Genomic DNA, 19236 nt, shown 5'->3' with positions numbered 1-19236 from the left:
CCTTTTGCTTCTTGTAAATATGCTGCCTTTTAATGTCATTTTATTGTCTCTGATTCTCGTATTATAGGAAGGGGTGAAAAAAAAGAATATAAAACAAAGAAAAAACAAAACAAAACAAAAATACCTTCTTTATTCACTTTCCCCACAGCATTCAGAATGTTATAGACCTGCGTCATATCCCCGCTAAGGCTATATCTACACGACAGTGGGGATTGAAACTCTGAAACGGACCCACTGACAGAGCCACCAAATCAACTGCATATCGCTCTGTAGTTGACCCCCATGCTCTACTCCTGATGAGAAGAATAAGGTCAGTAAGTCAATGGGAGAATTCTTCCAGTCACTGCCCCCTCCCCTTCCCCTACCCATGATGTAGGCCTCCCAGGAATTTGACCTTAGGTATGAGTTCATGTAGCTGTGGTAATGTAGACATAGGCTTATCTCTTTTCCATGCAGAACAGCATGAATCTTTTAAATCTCTCCTCATACTCTCAAGCATTGGCCTGGTAAACCCAGGGTTGTGAGACCATTCCTTGAAGGGGTCTTTCAAGGGTCTGGGGCAGGTTAAATGAAAAAATACAAAAATTGTCAGGGATGGTGATGGGTCCTGCTATGAGGGCAGAGGACTGGACTCGATAACCTCTTAAGGTCCCTTCCAGTTCTAAGAGATATGTACATTTCCATGTTTCAACTTTCAAATTTCTGTTGCCTTTCTCCCCACCTTTTCCAATTCCAATGTATCTTTTTGAAATGGGTACACCTAGAACCGTATGCAGAATTCGCAATGTGGGTGTTTCTTTGATTTAAATAGAGCTGTTATCATATTTTGTCTTATTATCTTTCCCTTTCCTAATAGCTCCAAACATTAGGTTAGCTTTATTGACTCCTGCTGCACACTGAATGGATATTCTCAGAGAGCTAGCTACAATGACTCCAAGATCTCTGGCAACTTAGGTAACAGCTAATTTAGACTCCATCATTTTGTATGCATCCTTGGGATCATGTTTTCCAATGTGCATTTCTTTATATTAGTCAATACTGAATTTTATCTACCATTTTGTTGACTAGTCTCCCAGTTTTGTGAGTTTTGTGGCAATATAATAATTCTAGTTGATGAGGATCTTATTGAAGCAAAAGAGGAGTGATATTCCCCATTAAATACCTGCAATTACTCTAGACCTCAGAACCACAGACAGTGAAGTTTGTATCAACTCTGTGCTTAGGTAAAGTAAGGACAAACTAAGCACTTGACCTGATGCACTGTGGTGCCTTGGAATTCCTGCTGTGCTTCCTAGGTAGAAGCGTAGCTAATTATAAGCTGTAGTTTCCAGATGTTAAGACAAACAAGAAAGGGTTAGGAAAAAGTCATGACAGCCCAATGTCTAATGATAGTTAAACTTATTAGACAAGTTCTTTTGCAAATACTTACATGAATAAAAAAGTTACTTACCGTAAGAATCCCATGCCATAAGCCAACATCCTTCTTGAAATCTAGCACATTCACAATTGTTTCAGCTATTGAATAAAAACAAAATAAGGCGTATTTTTCTGGGCATGTCATAGGCTCAAAGCAAAGCTACTTTCAGGAAGGAAATAGAGAAATTTTGGCAGTACATGACTGATGAACACAAAGCATAACTTTCAGAGTACTCTCCATAGTAGGATTCTTCTTGGCAAAGAGACATTCAAAAATGCCATGAATAGATAATTTCTATTTTTAATCTAGAACTATTCAATACAGTCCTACATAAAATAAGACCCTCAATCAGGTAGGATATAAAACTCAACTTAATTTTAGGAATGAAACAAGAGGAATGTGTTTAATACCTTCTGTATATCCACATGCTTGTGTAAGAGCTTGACAGTGGGTCAGCAGTGCAATTCTGGTCACAGTCACCCCAAGCACACTTCCGTCTTTACACGTTTTATACTACAAGAAATTTGTTATTAATGATTAAAGTCTGGAAGTGCAAAAGTTTGGGTGTCCGCACTACTACGGCTTACGTATTTGCAAAACAACTAACAGTGTAATATCTGAAGTCCCAAGTCAGCAAAGCAGTTAAGCCTGTGCATGCGCTAAGCTAAGAATGTACTTAGAGCACTACTGAATCAAGGTCCCAAGTGGTGTAGAAACCTTTAAGTAATAAAGACTCTAGTACCACAAAGTTAACTGTGCAAATTTAACACTGCATTAACTTTCATATATTATTCAGTTCGTATTTATACTGAAATTACTTCTCAGAAAGTAAACAGGATGTTAACTTTTTTTTTTTTTTTTTATCAGTGACAACATATTTGTTTATATTAATGGTACTCAGATGTGCCATATGCAATCCACCATAAGGAAAATGTATTGTTATTAACTCACCTCTATGTAAGCCGTGTCATTGTTTGCATCCTTGATATGTGGGAACCAGTCACGAGGAGGTTTAGAAAGATGTTTAGATTCTGTGACAAACCATAGTAGCTTTGGCCACCCTGAGAAAGAGACAAAAGAAAAAGAGTGTGCTGAGCTTCTGATGGATGAATAGTACAAGAAAACAAAATTCTTCTGCACACAAGTTTATTTCAAATATGTTCTATGCTTGTATGGTGTGGTTGGCTGAATATAGGTTATTTTACTCATGTGAGTATCCCCACTGGAGTAAACAAACCGGAATTATTAATTATTATACATTATATAAATAGACATTAGGATGTACTATGTCGAAGCTAGTTTCTAAACCTCCAATGTATTAATAGTGAATATGTGAAATGCTCTAAGTGCTATTTAGTAACACATGTAATCTTTTTTTCAAAATGTGGGTTAAATGAGGATTGCTTTACCTTTAAACTGTGGTATCTCCCCCGTAGGGCTTTTAGGTAGTCCTTTATGGCATGCATCACTAGTCAAGGCCACAGTAACGCCACAGCTTCCAAGTAAGAAACCTATTTGTTGGCTTCCTGCATCCTAATTGATTGTAAAAATACAAAAAGTAACAATTAATTAGAATAGACGGCATGAAGCATGCTTGTTTTGTAGTTTGTTTTGTGAATAACTTGTACACTGACAAAGCTGTTGCATAATATGTATATGTTAAGCCTCACAACCATATATATCCATTCAAAGCACTAAAGATAAAGCTATCGTATGGCTTCATCTTCTACATCTATATCCAAGGTGCCTCTTCTATGAAATAAGAAATGACTACTTACAGTAACTGTGTCTCTTTAACAATGATGTGGATGTGTATTCCACTCAGGCAAGTGTTCAATGTGCTAGAGCCCGAGACATTTTGCCTAGCAGTATCCATAGCAGGGTGGTGCTTGCATCTTGTGGCTGATGCCCCTGCTCTGGTTGGATAATGCAACACCATCCTGACCCCAACCCTAGTTCCTTGACACCGAAAGCCAATGCGAGGAGATTGATGCAGAGGGGATGGATGGTGGTCTACTGAATGTGTGTCTGTATCTCATCTTGAAAAAACACAGGTACATTGAGTAACCATTTCACCTTTGAATAACTGTAACAGAGAGGTAGCTGTGTTAGTCTGTATTCTAACAAACAAAACAGCAGCCATATAGCACTTTAAAGACTAACAAAATGATTTATTAGGTGATGAGCTTTTGCGAGATCTGAAGAAGTGAGTCTGTCCCACAAAAGCTCATCACTAATAATGACTAATAAATCACTTTGATAGTCTTTAAAGTGCTACATGACTGCTGTTACCTTTGAGTAAGTGCAAATGTGTACTCCACTTCGGTGATTCATAAGTAGTACCCTGCCACAGAGGGCGTGGAGTCTACTGAAATACAGATTGCTAGACTGCCCTCTGGAGGTCTGCATCTGCTCTGGAAGAGGCAGTAAAGCAGAAGGGTCCATAAGTGTGCCATGTGGTCTCCCTGAAAGTGTGTGAAATAGATACGACACTGATGATCAGTGCCATTTTTGTAACAAACAAACAAAAAATAAAAAACCGTGGAGCAGGTACTTGTGTACTCGATCCAATGGCTGGGGCTGCTGAAGTGCCGTTTCTCAGTACTGGCACAAGAAAAGCACTGCTGATAACACTACTGATGCTGTTTGTGCTCTCTCTGAATGAGCTTGTATTTGCTGAGAAATTATAGACAAAGGTATTTCGTATGTGGTTTTAAGAAAGGATCTAGAGGTAATCTGCAGAGAACACGTGTCCCTTTGTGAAGTCCACAGTGTTACCTTGTCCTCAGGTATCTGTGGGTAGAAGAGGATCTGCCACTGGAGCATGCAGCTCACACCTCGTCTCTGTAGATGAGGTAATGGCTATCAGGAGCATGTTTTTTTGAGACTGGAGGGACAGTGAACAGCCTGCAAGGGGCTTGCACAGAGGTCCCATATGAGCTGCCAAAGCCGTGCTTAAGTGCCACAAGGGGACTTCCTCTTGGACCACAGAAGGTAAGAGGAGGATTCCTTTCAGAAATCTTGCCACTACGGCATTGGAAAAAAACCTGCTTTTCTCCAAACAGGGGGATGGCATGGTGAAATTGTTGCTAAATGTCTGAAGATGTAACAGATACTCCTAGAAGTCCAAGTTAGCTGGGTTCTGTTTCACCTCAGTAAGTAGGTTGGCCCACAAGACAACTTCCTGCTGCTGAATAGCAGGGCTCACTGAACAGCCGCCACAAACAGTACTGTTCCTCTTTATTCAGCCATGCAGCAGCTGTAAGGTGTAAGGCGCTGAGCACAGGGTGAAGAGGTTGGGAAGTGTTGTGGGAGGCTAAATGGACAGCACAAGAAGATCATAGAACCAGCACTGCCTCAGCCACTCTGGGAAAATGAAGATGACGTGGGGAATGATCATAAAAGGTGGAAAGGTATACATGAGTCGACTGCCAGCTGCTGTGGAAGGCTTCAGAAAGGGAGTCTGAGAGCAGAACTGACAACACTTTCTGTTTTCTCATATTGTCAACAGGGTCAATTGTGGGAAAGGCAATGTTGCGGAAAAAAAACCCTGGAGTTTACTCCTCTTTAGGGACCACTTGTAGCTAAGGGAGAAACTCCTGCTGAGATAGTCTGCAAGATGATTCTGCACTCACAGCAAGAGGAACGCTACCGGAGCAACGTCCTCTTCCATACAGAATTGTCACAGGTTGATGGCGTTCAGGCAGAGTGACCTGGAGTATGCACATCCTTGTTAGTTCACACAGTACATAATGTTGGTCAATGCTTTTTGTGTAAAAGAAAAAGGAGCCGACACTCAACTGCTTTCCCGCCCCCCAAATCACCAAGCCAATCCTGCAGCTGGTGCCGCTGAGGTGCCAGTACTCAGTACCAGCAAATACTGCCACAAAAAAAAAGCACTAATGTTGGTATCGTTGAAACAATGAATATGGGATATGGTCCCAGAAAGCCTGGCATGCTTGAAGTTCCAGCATCTTTACATGGATAGAGGCTCCCTGTTCTGACAACATACCAGATACACCCTCCAATCATTGATGAACATTGACTTGATTGGAAGGAGCTAAGCAAAAAAGGACTCCACGACCCATGTTCAGTGAGTATGCTCACCAGAGCAAGAAATCTAGCACTAGTAACTAACACTAACAGTATACAACACACAAGGCTAAGACTAACGGTGAGGTTCTGAGACTACCATCACAAAAAGCTCCGACTCCAACCACAGACTGTAACAAGGGGCGCTGCCTCATATAAGCGGGGAAGAAACCACAGTCACAAGGTGAAAGCCCAGCTCCTCAGTTGGTACTGCTAGGGAAAAGGCTCTAACTCCGGCATACATGCCTGCATCTCCTCAAAGAAGAATTTGTGTTACAGTAACTTGCACCTGGATGATATACTGGTCAAAACTGAAACCTGGCCAAAACACAGCATTGACTCGTCTATCAAGGAAGAGCTTCCAAGATGGTCACTGACAAAATTTATGAGCTCTACATTAATTCAGAATTCCAGTGAAGAAAGCAGATTGCATTTTACTTTAATTAAAGGATGTTTGCTAGGAAACTAACTTCCATGTAATGATCTTAAAGTCTAGGGATGCAAGAACAGTCGACCTTTGAGATGCGACCTACTTCCACAACACTCTCTTTGCTTTACACATATTGTCTTACAGAACTTACAAAATATGATAACCTCCAAAGCACTGAAATCCTTTAAAGTATAACAGCATTGATGTAAAGTTTTGGTAATGTTTAACCCTCTTTCCAGAAATAACTACAGAAATAGCCCTCAGACTTCTGCAGTCGTCATTAAAAGTGATATTCGTAATACAGTGGGAGGAAGGAGGGGAGAAAAAAGCATACAAAGAACTGTGACTACTAATATTATTGCTGTGAATTAAAGCAGAAGTTTAGACTAGGATTCGGCACCCCTTGGCACAGGTGCCCTGATTGGCACATGAGCCACTATTCAGACGGTTCCTGCTTTCTCAATGCAGGTGGGGGAAGAGAGGGATGGGCAAGTTCTTCATTCCAGAACTGCTGGCCTTCCTGCAAGACAGCCTCCCACCGGGAGGTCCATTGTATGGCAGGGTCAGGGTTACGTCCTCTGACTCCTCACAACCACACTCTGGTCCCCCTTCCCTGGGTTGGGACATATGGCTCATGTATGGGGGTTGCTTCCAAGTTACTGTGCCCGCCCCCAGCTCTTGCACTGGCCTGCTTCCTGCCCTATTCTACCCTTGCTATCCAGTTACCCTGAAAGCTAGGGAAAAAAAAAAACTGGTATGGACTCTCTGGCTTTGCAGTTATAACTTCTGTGTGTGCTTGTTCCCACTCAGGCAGGAAAAGAAAAAAAAAATCTCAAAAAAAATCTCCCAAACAGCAAAAGAAAGAAAAGAGAGTCCTTTTAAAATCCCGAGGTCTGTGCTCTCAGTTCATAATGACCCCACTCTGCCTTTGCACTTCGACACTCTATGTGCAGAATGTGGGGTCCTGTAAAACCTTAAAAATTGCCTCTCAGACTCTGCTTCAAAAAAACAAAACCAAACCAAACCAAACCAAACCAAAATCCTTTAACCCAGGAAGGCACACTTGGGATGTCTCTCTCTGTGGTGTAAACCCCAAGATCTTAACCATCCCCTAGGAGAGAGCTTAGAAACAAAGAGCTGTAATTTGTTAGCTGACCTTTCAGTCTAAGACATGAATATATACAGACTCTTTAGGACACAGGGATTAAATCAGTGCCTTAAAAAAAGTAATTTATTCACAAAATGAGAGAAAATAATTCAGATGTACCACCTGACTGTGGCTGGGCTCCACACAGTGGGGCTCCTCAACCCCAGCTGTCTCCCTGCCCTGGGGCTCCCCAGAGCAGTTTGCCAGCAGGGCTCCCTACTGCCAGCTGCACCCTGCACAGCTGGAACTCTCAGGTTCAGGTGCCTCTGGTCCATCAACATCCACTGGCCTGACGGACGAGTATGTCAGACAAGAGAGTTTCAATTTGTGCTTTAACAGTGGACACTTCCCTACTGTTTGCTCACCCAGTCTATTTTCAAACAGTGAGAAAGTAAGGGAGGAGGTGAGGGCACAGAGGGATCCTGGTGGGGTGGGGTGGGGGCTGGCCCAAGATGGATCCTGGGCTACTGGTGGGAGCTGGATCAGCAACCGCACCAGGGCTCTGGGCCTGCACCACCACCCTCACTCAAGCCCTGTGCCCTGCCCCTCGGAGTCTGAGGGGTGGGTGCGTCTCATGTCCAACTCCCCCTCTGTATGGACAGGTGAGTGTGTCCTGCATCTACCCCCTCAACTCCCCTGGTATGGGCAGGTGGGGTCAAGCATGTCTCATGCTTGACCAGATGGCAGGGGGAAGCCTGGGGATACTGGGGCGTGTCAACTTTTTGTGACGGATGTTCCTGGACCCAGAGAATCCACAATAAGAGAGGTTTAACCTGCATTAAAATCTCAGACATTGTTACATATTTAAAAAATCCAGCCTGATGGAAATTTACAGACAGAAATGGTAAAGCTCTGCACCTTAAGTCATTTATTAATGATGCTGTTATAAGCAGGACTATTAGTGACTTTAAAAAGTTATCACCAGCACTCGCACCGTACATAGACGTCAGAAGGTCACATTTCAGCATTTCCAATATGGAAAGCTTGATGACCTTGGTTTAGGCAGAAGGGAAGACTTGTTCTGAATTTTGCATATTAGGTCCAATTTATGTAATTTTATTATGCCAAATGGTACAGGTCCAGCATGATTTTAGTTAGCTGGATGTCCATTTATCATGGGTACGGCCAAGTTTCCCATTTGTCCCATGAAGTTTGTTTATAGCCACTGGTTTTGGCTCTCAGTGTTCTGTGCTGATATTTAGCTGTAATTTACCCCTAAATGTTTTCTAAGAGCCCTGTAAGCAGTGGAAGTGTTGGTAATGCTGCTAGACAATATTGAACTCCCATGGCTCGAGAAATTCTCTGGCTCGGCACTGTTCAGGTCCTGAGGATACCTGTCTAGAGAGGTTTAACCTGTATACATAAAATTATCATGAATAAAGCAAAAAGCAAATAAAAAACAAATTCATCCCACCGCTTCTCATTTGTCTGCATGACCTTGATTCCACATCTCCAGACAATGATCTTTTTATACATCATTATCTGAACTAGCATACACTGACATTTAAGTAAATATTGTGGGATAAATTGATCCATAATAAACAATTACATAACTCATTCAGTTCAGAGAGCCAGCAGTTGTCACATACATTTTTATTCATTGCACTTGATAAAGATTTACTTTAAGCTTGGCAAAATTAAAAACTTTGTTTTGTGAGAAAATTCTTCAGCATTGAGCTCTCTCATTTACTTCTGCTTCTAGTTAAATCCAGAGCAGGAAAGTGCCTCTTAAAAACAGATGACAGCAAGAGAACTGGGTACTATAATTTTCTGGGAGAAGTGCTGCTCATCTCAAATAGCTCTGTCAGTAATCACAGTAGCAGGGAAGGAAGAGTTAGTTTCGACACTTTCAAAACAAATCAGTGTGGCATTTTTTTTCAAACAAATAGTTGTATTTCATTTCAAAATGACATTCAAAATGTTTTGATCGATGCAAATGTTTTTTTGTTTTGTTTTTCACTTTGGTGAAAAATATTTAAAAATTCAGTTTCTTTTTGAAACCTACTGATTTCTTCTGAATAACTGGAATCTTTGCTTTATGTGACTGAACTAAAAAATATTAACAATTCACTCAGTTATACTCAGGAAGGCCCCAAAACAGACAAAGCTGTGAGACGATGACAAAATAATAGCATGACTATTCTCAACTAATCTTGTGCAAATGTGTCAGGGACTAGTCAGTTATTCTAAGACAGAAGGCAAAGAGAGATTTCACAAGCAAGCAGAGAATCATGCAGATGTCATTTAATAACCATCTACCCATGTGTTGGATGTTAATGTAGCAGAGGAGATGAACAATAGACAGAAATTTCAACTTTGTTCTGTGCTGTTATTTCTTTAACTGATAATGTTGTATCCTTACTATCTTGGTGCAACACTAATGCAGGAGTTCTGCACTACGGTCACCAATACCAAAGGATGGCTTCGTAATTATTTAACTTTTAGCCCCTGAATATGGAAAGGATGTGGATGCATTGGAAAGGGTCAAGTAAAGTGCAGCCAAAATGATTAGGACACTGGAGCACATTACCTATGAGGAGAGACTGAGGGATCTGGGCTTATTTAGTTTGCAGAAGAAAAGTGTGAGAAGCAATTTGATAGCAGCCTTTAACTGCCTTAAGGGGGGCTCTAAAGAGAAAGGAGAGAGGTTGTCCTTAGTAGTGACAGATGGCAGACCAAGAAGCAACAGTCTCAAGTTACAGTGGGGGAGGTCTAGGCTGGATATTAGGAAAAACTAATTCACCAGGAGATGGTGAAGCGCTGGAATGCGTTACCTAGAGAGGCGATGGAATCTCCATCCCTAGAAGTTTTTAAGTCCTGACTTGACAAAGTCCCGGCTGGGATGATTTAGTTGGGGTTCATCCTGCTTTAGGCAGGGGGTTGGACTTGATGACCTCCTGAGATCCCTTCTAGCCCTAGGATTCTATGATTCAGAGGTGCTAACTGCACATGGACACCTTCAGAAATACAAGTCCCACAGCACGGTCAAGGCATCTCCCCCTCTTCAGTCAACATGCACATATTTGCCAAGTTTGAGCAGCTCCATGTAAGATGATTTTACTGACTGAGTTGCCACCTTTCCCATGTGATGCCTCTGGAGCAGGACAGGGAGGGAGGTTATCACACTAAGGATGAGGATATACTGAAGGTAAAGAAGGGAACTTGGCACTCCTGGAACAATTCATGGGGGAAGTGAACTGTGGGAAGAAATTTTTTCATGGGAGACAATTGAGCAGCCAGCTCAATCTGCCCCACTCTCTACGTCTCCATTTCCCCCTTACAAGCTCTGTCCCATCACCTCCCTATAAAACCACCATCCTCCTCCTCCCCTTGAGAGCTTCACGCTGGTCTGGAACTAGCAGGGCAAGCTGAGTGACCATATACCCACCCAAAGGTCAATGCCATAGCAGCTGCTTCTGGCCAGAAGGAGCCACTGTATGTGATGCCCATAACACCACTGAAAGCTTTCACAGATAGCTGGCAAATGGGCAGACCCACAGACTGAGCCTGAGTCATGAAAGACGACAGACATGCTGCAGTCCTCCATGCCGCACTATGGATGTAAGCACAAGGCAGCTTTTTTTGATACACTTCACACCTTAGCAATGTGACACCATAGTGTTCACTGCTTGACATAAAACCTGTGAGGCTTTTAATACAGTTTTAGTTGACAGCCTAATATAGGTGTGATGAACATGGCCTCCAAACAGACTAACACACACCCATGGATTTCAGAACATTGATTCTTCTGGGTTCTGGCTCCTATCAGTCAGCACTTCTTCTGAGTATTCATAAGACAGTTTCATCTGTTAGCTGATAATTGAAAAGTTACTGAAAATAGAAACCAGGAAGACTTTCTGTCTGATGTGGATAACCTAAAATTTCCTTAGTCACTCTCCTGCCCTGCAAAAGGGTTATAGAACCTAACACTACTTTTTCCAGATGCATCTAGAGAGTCTTCTCCAGCTATTTCATTAAATTTCTGTTAACCTGCTTCATTGGCATGAGCATGCATAGCATATCATGCTGATCTGTGGGCTGGAAGAACACTGAATGGATGCAGTCTGTATCACAGAACCAGGGAAGGCTTGCTAATAACACCAGTCTAAACAGGGAAACTTCCACCAGTTACAAGATAGAGGGGTAGTAAATATAGTCATGTGGTGAAGAGAATGGCTTAGGTATCCAAGCATCAGGTCTGAAGTGCTTTGGAGGCACTGCTTTCATTCTCTGAATGAGCATATCTTCCTTTTACTCCACTGAGGTGCATGAAATCAGGTTTTCAGGGGTGTGTGTGCGTGCGCGCGCCCCCAAAGTAATGGATGAAACAAACCATAAATCCTGCCTCCTCCAGGAGACTATTAAAGATTCATTAGGCCCTTTTATAAGCAGGCTTTCAGCAGAGTCTGTAGATAAATGGTCCTCTTGCTCCTGAGTAGCATGTCAGTCCTCCGAATGAGAGAACCTGTTGGGTTCCAGGAAGTAGGTAGGTACAATCCTGCCCACGGCTAAAGGGCTCTCCCACTAGCCTAAATGGAGGAGCTACTGAGTTTGGGACTGAAATATAGGGGACAACAAAAGAAAAACTGGACATATGTGCTGGTGTGGGGAAGTGGAAGGGGACACTAAGCAGAGCAGGCTGGACGTCATCCACTGCTCTGCAGAGCTAACAAGGGAGCCACTAGACATGGCCTAGAGGAAGTTTGCCCAAAGATGTGGATGGAGAAAGGAATGGAAATAGGCTTATGGTGTTACAGGGCCATCTTGGCCCACTTCTCTTCCCTAGTGTTATAGACGGCCACTTTGGCTATCACTAGGAGGAATTCATGAGGAGCTTTCATTTCATGGAGCCTCAGATGTGGCTGCATCTCAGTGTGGTATGATAAATATGCAGCATATGAAATGCTTTGGGATTAATATTTTTATATGAATATAAACTTCACTCTCCTTGTGCAAGAGTTTATGTCCTCATCCAACAAAGAATGAAGGAAAAAGCAGCCTGCCCAAAATGAAAGGTTAGGCTTCCCAATATAAGAGAATCCCATCAACCAGCAGATGTCAGATTTATTTTAAATAAATAAATGTTCGGGGTGTTTTGTTTGAGTAACATTAACAACAGCATACAATTTCCAAATTAAACAGATTTTGGCTTCTAGTGCACTGCCTGCTCAACCACTGCCGATATTTATCCCATTGAAACAATGGCAAACACAGGAAAACAGCCAGCGGTTACATTCTTTCTAGATCTAATCAGTAGTGAAAGGGAGTAAAAGAAAAGCTCGTCAACTTTTGACAACATTCTCAGAGACCTTGGGAACTAAAAGGGAGCTGAAGCTACCTCCCTAACCAGTTGTGAAATAGGATGTGGCCATGGTATTGTCCCAGGACACTACCTGCATTTGCAAACATTTCAAATTCATAAATCCTGAATCGCTATAAAACATTAAGGCTATGTCTCCACTAGCACGCTCTTTTCTAAAGGGGGATGCTAATAAGAGAATTTGGGGTATGCTAATGAGGCCCTGCAATGAATAATCATGGCCACAGCACTTTGAAAGTGCTGCTTTCGACTGAGTGTGGCTCCTTTTCAATGTCCTTTTTGAAAGGACCTTGCACACTTTGAAATCCCCTTATTCCTATTTGGTTTATGATGCATGGGAAGAGATGTGAAATTTGTGATATAAGAGCAGAAATAACCTAGTTTGCCTGCTCTTAAATATAAAACAAAAGGACAAAGTTGGAGTGTAAGGATCATGAAGAAATGCAGATGAGTGCTCTGAATCAGATGCTGATGCAGGGTTTAGATAGGTGAAAGAAGCTGCAGAATTATTTAGTGTTGGTATTGGGACACTGAATTAATTAGCATTTGTTTCTTTTAGCGGTGGAGGAACTGGTTTATAATCAGGCAATTCCCTCCAAATTTATGTATTTTCATGTATATTTAAAGTATACTGAGTTTTGTCTCAAGATGTTGGCAGGTAAGTGGACTGACTACTGATATTTTCTAGTACTCAGCACATCAATCAGTGGAACTGGTACCAACTGCGAGCGAGAGGAAATATGACTCATTTCAACCTGAAAACAGTATTCAGACTTTTTCCGGCACTAAGACAACTGGAGGGGTGGACTTGTGAGATTTATAAATCCACCTCCAGATTGAAGAGGTGGATTGAAACAATTTCACTGCCTTTAAAAGTACACCTTTTCTATGGTTATCCTTGATAGGCTAGTGTTCTCTGGACCCCGTAAAATGTCTCTAAAAAAGAGCTTTTGTTTTTGGAATGTGTGCTGCCTCATACACATTATTCCAGAAGAAAGTTCAGGTATTTTCTGTATGTGCCCTTAGTATTAAACTTTCCCAGGTTAGGATTACAGGAAAAGGTTTTTGACTAAGAATAAACAGACCCCCAATACTTCAGTATTTATGCACCTATATGTACTTGGGTATATAACGTTTAGTGCTCAAAGTCAGAGGGCATGGAAGATATATAGGAAAACATTTTGTCTCTATATTCACAACAGGTCACCAAGACTAGACATGAATGTGTCATGAGGAGAAATCTCACAGAATGAGATTAAAACAGTTTACCCCTCTTCCTTACATTTTGACATCAGAAAATAGAGAGGAGCAATCTTACATCTTTCCTTAAAAGACAAACCCGATCCTGGTAATTGACAGATCAGAAAAAGAAGTTCAAAATACAAAGATATTAAATTACATAAGCTGTTCTTGGGAGGTTAGGTGTAAACACTTTGGCCGCGTCTACACGTGCACGCTACTTTGAAGTAGCGGCGCCAACTTTGAAATAGCGCCCGTCATGGCTACACGTGTTGGGCGCTATTTCGAAGTTGAAATCGATGTTAGGCGGCGAGACGTCGAAGTCGCTAACCCCATGAGGGAGAGGGAATAGCGCCCTACTTTGAAGTTGAATGTCGAAGTAGGGCATGTGTAGACGATCCGTGTCCCGCAACATCGAAATAGCAGGGTCCACCATGGCGGCCATCAGCTGAGGGGTTGAGAGACGCTCTCTCTCCAGCCCCTGCAGGGCTCTATGGTCACTGTGTGCAGCAGCCCTTAGCCCAGGGCTTCTGGCTGCTGCTGCGGCAGCTGGGGATCCATGCTGCATGCACAGGGTCTGCAACCAGTTGTCGGCTCTGTGGATCTTGTGTTGTTTAGTGCAACTGTGTCTGGGAGGGGCCCTTTAAGGGAGCGGCTTGCTGTTGAGTCCGCCCTGTGACCCTGTCTGCTGCTGTTCCTGGCACCCTTATTTCGATGTGTGCTACTTTGGCATGTAGACATTCCCTCGCAGCGCTTATTTCGATGTGGTGCTACCCAATGTCGAAGTTGAACATCAACGTTGCCAGCCCTGGAGGACATGTAGATGTTATTCATTGAAATAAGCTATTTCGATGTAGCGTGCACGTGTAGACGTAGCCTTTGAAAGTTACTTGGTCACATGCACAGTTTTCTACTTCTTGTGAACAAAACCATCCAGCCCAAGGTCAGTGGTAGGAAAACGTACCACTTACCTATACAAATACCTATCTATCAGTTTGTGAAAAATTGCAAATAGGGGCCTTTGGAGATAGAGATGCTTTTCTGAATAACAGAATGGATAACACATGAGTAAACTGTACCCAAAAAAAATCTTGCCTATGGTCCCTACAGAAAGTAAAAATAAGGAAGGAAAAATCTGATGAAAACCTTATAACAACTTATCTGTTTAGTTCATTGTCCCACTAAACTTCCAACCCCAGACTACTGCTCCTGGGCGGAGTTGCTTGTGTTCTACTAGAAGGGATCCTGCATTTCTAATGTCTTAATCACGCATTCCTCTACTCCAAGTTAAAATAGGTATTTTAAAAGAAAGTTTAAAAGGAATATGGAATATTTCATAATACCTTAAGCCTAAAGGAGACCTAATGGCTGCTGGGAATTTCAGTCTATTGTATCCTACAAGGTGATTTGATTGACAGCTGTCCCAAGACACTAAGCTGCTTTACAAACGTATCTGGGTATTTTTGAAATACGAGGGAGTGGGGGAAGAGTAGGAAGGGAGGGGTATTTGCCTAACACTTAATCACAGGAGGATTTCTGGCAAAGGTTATTATACAACACTAATCATGCTGTGAAAAGCAGGAAATTCTCAGCAAGAACAAATTTGTTGCCTGACAAAGCCATAAATACTCATTTACTACATACATGCTGTAGAGTATTGTGAAAAGATTAGCACAGCTGCCAGACCCATCCTATTGGCCCATTATTCACCTGCAGCATAGCTGCTGGTTGAGTTGGTTCACATTTTCGTCCAGACAGGCAGACTACAAAATGCACACTACCAGTGTTAACTGAGGCATGCACAGAAGAGATCACATAATGGGAAAGCAGGAAAGAACAGCCAAGGCTATTGTATGATGACATATATCTGACACATCCCTCAGTTGGTGCCAGAAGCAAAGCTGCTACCATTTGATCAAGTGGAGGCATTCCTTCTGGGACTGCTCAGAAAGCATGATTTTTCATCTCATTGTTTCCATCCTAGCCCCTACTCCACATAAACCAAGGTAGAAATATCTGTGGTCGTACCTGCTCTGAGAATGTGCAGTATCATTTAGCAGACAGGGATCATGTAGTTAATTTTTTCACGTAGCCCACGCTCTCAATTATTGTTGTAGTAATTTAATGTTCCGAAGAAACAAAAGCACATGCATATACACACAGACGAGGCTCAGACAATTTAAGATAAGGAATTATTTTGGCATGGTGTATTTAGTTGGAAAGATAGATTTTACATTCTGTGGAGAAGAATGTGGTAGCAGACATCTTAAAATAAATCCAGTTCAGTAGACTTGTTTTTTATTGACACTTATCCATGACTCTTGGCAAGTGAAACAGAGTGAGCAACAAAACAGGACCTTTTCTCTCTGGCCATTTCTATACATGCCACTTTTTCCGAAAGTGGCATGCTAATAAACAGCCTGAAAAATGCTAATGAGGCATGGATGTAAATTTCTGGCACCTCATTAGCATATGGTCACATGATTTGGAGCGCAGAAGAACCTTGTCCAGATTCCAAAACAGAATGTAGAGGTGTGGCCCCCCAGGGGATCTCCCAAAAGGAGGAGTTCCTTCCAGGAGATCCCCTGGGGGCTGCACCTCTGCACACTGTTTTGGAGTCCAGAAAAGCTTCTGCCGAACTCTGAATCATGTGACTATATGCTAATGAGGTTCTGGAAATTTACATCTGCACCTTGTTAGCATTTTTCGGGCTGTTTATTAGCATGCCACTTTCAGAAAACAGCCTCTGGAACTTACGTTGATTGAACGTGTTTCCTTCTCTACCATGGAAGTAAATGTTTATGGTGGGAATTTGCTGAAAGGCTCTTACAATTTAAATAATCTAGTTTTCATATTTAAATTAGCACATGTAAAATTTAAATGTCATGTACCAAAATGCCAAACAACTAACCAAATTATAGATCTTATTGCACATATCTTAATGTAATCCTAAAGGTTCCTCTTCTGTATTCAACCAATGTACATTCACATATTGTGTTTTCACTGAAGCTGTTATGCACACACATTTTCAAAACTCGGGAGTTTATCCTTTCTTCTCAAGTACAGTTTTACAAATAAAATCGTGCACAAATTTGTGTGTGAAAATAAATAAGTCAGAATGAGGTCCACGTGATCTTGCCTGAAGTCTCACTATAAAAACGATAAAGCAGCCATAAGTCTCTTCCTTCTGCTAATAGTCTCTCTCTCTCTCTCTCTCTCTCACACACACACACACACACACACTTAAAAACACTGAGGTGGAAAAGGGAGACACTCAGAAGTTCGTAAATGTCAGAATTAAGGTTGCCTGTGAAGCTATACATAACCTACAGCATGGGGTCGGCAACCAAAATAGCAAGAAGAGCCAAAAACCTCAATAATTCAAGAGCCACAATGCATGTGAATCAAACCGTAATTTTTGTAACCCCTATTTTGAGAACAGCGCACACATTCACTGATTTGTAGTCTGATACATGTTCACTGCGGGACATTCACAAAATTTTTACATATTCTATCTCTTCACACTTTACATGTGTGTGTTTGTGCCACTGTCTTCCTGACTTTCACTCCTGAACCTTCTCTCCCTCTGGAGGACAACAGGGGGAGTTATCCAACGTATCATTTGCTAGATAGAAGTTGTTCATTTTTGGGCTTTTCTATGTTCACCGTTTAGTACATCTAATCAGGAAGATTTTTTTACCTTGCAGTTATAGCGTCAGGAACCACAAAGAAGTCCTTAAAGAGGCACCTGCAGCTCCAGAGCCACAGGTTGCAGACCTGACCTGTAGTTTGGTATTATCCTTTCTGTCCTTAAAACACAGAACCACTTACCTCCCAAAAAGACAGACAAACAAAAAAAATTACACAAATCTGTACTCAATTGTGATTCATTGGCTATGTCTACACTAGCCAAAAACTTCGAAATGGACGTGCAAAGTCCCCTTATTCGTATTTGAAGTAGCCGGGGTCCTTTCAAAAAGGAGCCCTGCCTGGACGAGCTGCGCAGCGGTAAGCTGCGTCAATTTCGAAGTGTTGCGGCCGCCCACATGCTAATGAGGCGCTGAATATGTATTTCAGTGCTTCATTAGTCAACTTCGAAATGGCCATTTGCATGGCAATTTTGAAGTTCTTGGCTAGTGCAGACATGGCCATTCTGACTTAAAACTTTTAAAATGTAATGTGGAGGAGAAATGTAGTTACTTACCTTTCTTGTAAGTGGCACTTCAATAGGGACAGGGACAACTTCTGCTAGTAGGCAGCCATAAAATGCCACCATAAAAGCAGCAGGATCATTGTTCGGAAATACGAGTGCTACCTGAAACAGAGAAGCATACATTAAAATTTACATTGTCAAAAACTCTATGACATAAATAAATTAGGTTACTGAAAACAGAAATGAGTTTACGTCCAACTCAGAGTTGGCCAATGTACTGTACCATTGAACATAATGTGCTATTTCCTCCCTCATGTTATGTCTGCCTACAACAGCTAAAGCCTCCTACAAGTTTGATGAAGAGGTTTTGCCTATGCTGTATCACTCCAGTGCAGGAAGAGTAAATGCAATAGTGTAAGTGGCATCCTGTAGTTCTTACCCTGTTCAGATTCCTCAAACTAAGCAAGTCTAGGGCTAAGCGTTACTGGAGCAACAGACCTCCAAGGGAAGATCACCTATATGCTTCATGACTCCCGTCTTTCTTTCTGAGAAGTACTAAGAAGTTGTCAAGCATGTTGCTATGGACACTGAACATCTGGCACTATCTTTTTTATCACCACAGGGAAAGGAAAGAGAATAAATTGTCAAATAGAGAAGCTAATAACTTCTTACAGATCCCATTGCTCTTTTTTGCCAGAGTAGGGACATTTACAGCCTACTGGTTAATCTGTAGCTTAAGTAATTAGAGTCTGCCTATATTTTCATATCAGTTCAGTCAGATGTGTTTTTCTTCACTTGTGTCCCAACAGTTGTGAAATACTGCTGGTAACTACACCGCATCCCAACTCAGCCACCTCAAGTGCCACTCACAGGTATGTTTGGTCAAGAGCCTTTTAGTTGGTTCTTTCAGATGTTTATAAAGTAATTAATTTTAAGATGTTGTAACAACATGTTTTAACGAACCCTAAGTTTAGCTACTCTGGCATCTGCCAGTCATATGTTTTAGTCTTTCATATTAAGAACTGCTGCACTTTCCACTTACAAAGTAACCATCTCTAAACATATTTAAAACATCAGAAGTTTTGCTATGGCTTCAAAGAGATTGATGTTCTAGGAGTGCATGCAGCAGAGAAACTTCAGGCATAGTACAGAAGATCTCAAGCTTGCTTAAATGGGCTCAAGAGGTCCTTATCCCCTAACCCAGGGGCCTGCAACCAAAATAGCGAGAGGAGCCATTTTTTCAAATTCAGTAACAAAATCTATACTTCAAGAGCTGCAATACATGTGAATACGAGACAGTCCTTAATGAATAACGTCCAACTGTACTTTTTGTCATCCTGATTTTAAGCACAGCGCACACAATGATTTGTACCAGTTAGAAAGTTAAGTTACCCCCATCTCCAGGCTTTACCTGCCTCAGCCCCCAAAATTACTCCCA

The 19236-nt window shown here is 41.8% G+C and overlaps 1 protein-coding gene across 6 annotated transcripts in view; it reads right to left on the bottom strand.

Annotated features, from left to right (window-relative positions):
* The window catches only part of DIP2C (disco interacting protein 2 homolog C), a 489268-nt gene that overhangs the window by 95213 nt on the left and 374819 nt on the right, over positions 1 to 19236 (bottom strand). For all 6 annotated transcript variants that reach the window (XM_074985037.1, XM_074985039.1, XM_074985041.1 and 3 more), the window contains 5 exons: positions 17850 to 17960; positions 2827 to 2950; positions 2369 to 2478; positions 1828 to 1930; positions 1451 to 1515 (listed from right to left, as the gene is read on the bottom strand). In XM_074985037.1, coding sequence (XP_074841138.1) covers positions 1451 to 1515; positions 1828 to 1930; positions 2369 to 2478; positions 2827 to 2950; positions 17850 to 17960 — 513 coding nt within the window. The remainder of the gene's footprint in view (positions 1 to 1450; positions 1516 to 1827; positions 1931 to 2368; positions 2479 to 2826; positions 2951 to 17849; positions 17961 to 19236) is intronic.

The sequence above is a fragment of the Carettochelys insculpta genome, chromosome 2 (assembly GCF_033958435.1).
Source record: "Carettochelys insculpta isolate YL-2023 chromosome 2, ASM3395843v1, whole genome shotgun sequence".
NCBI classification, from domain to species: domain Eukaryota; kingdom Metazoa; phylum Chordata; order Testudines; family Carettochelyidae; genus Carettochelys; species Carettochelys insculpta.
Note: the sequence above shows the minus strand (reverse complement) of the source record. Positions and strands in the feature narration are given on the sequence as shown.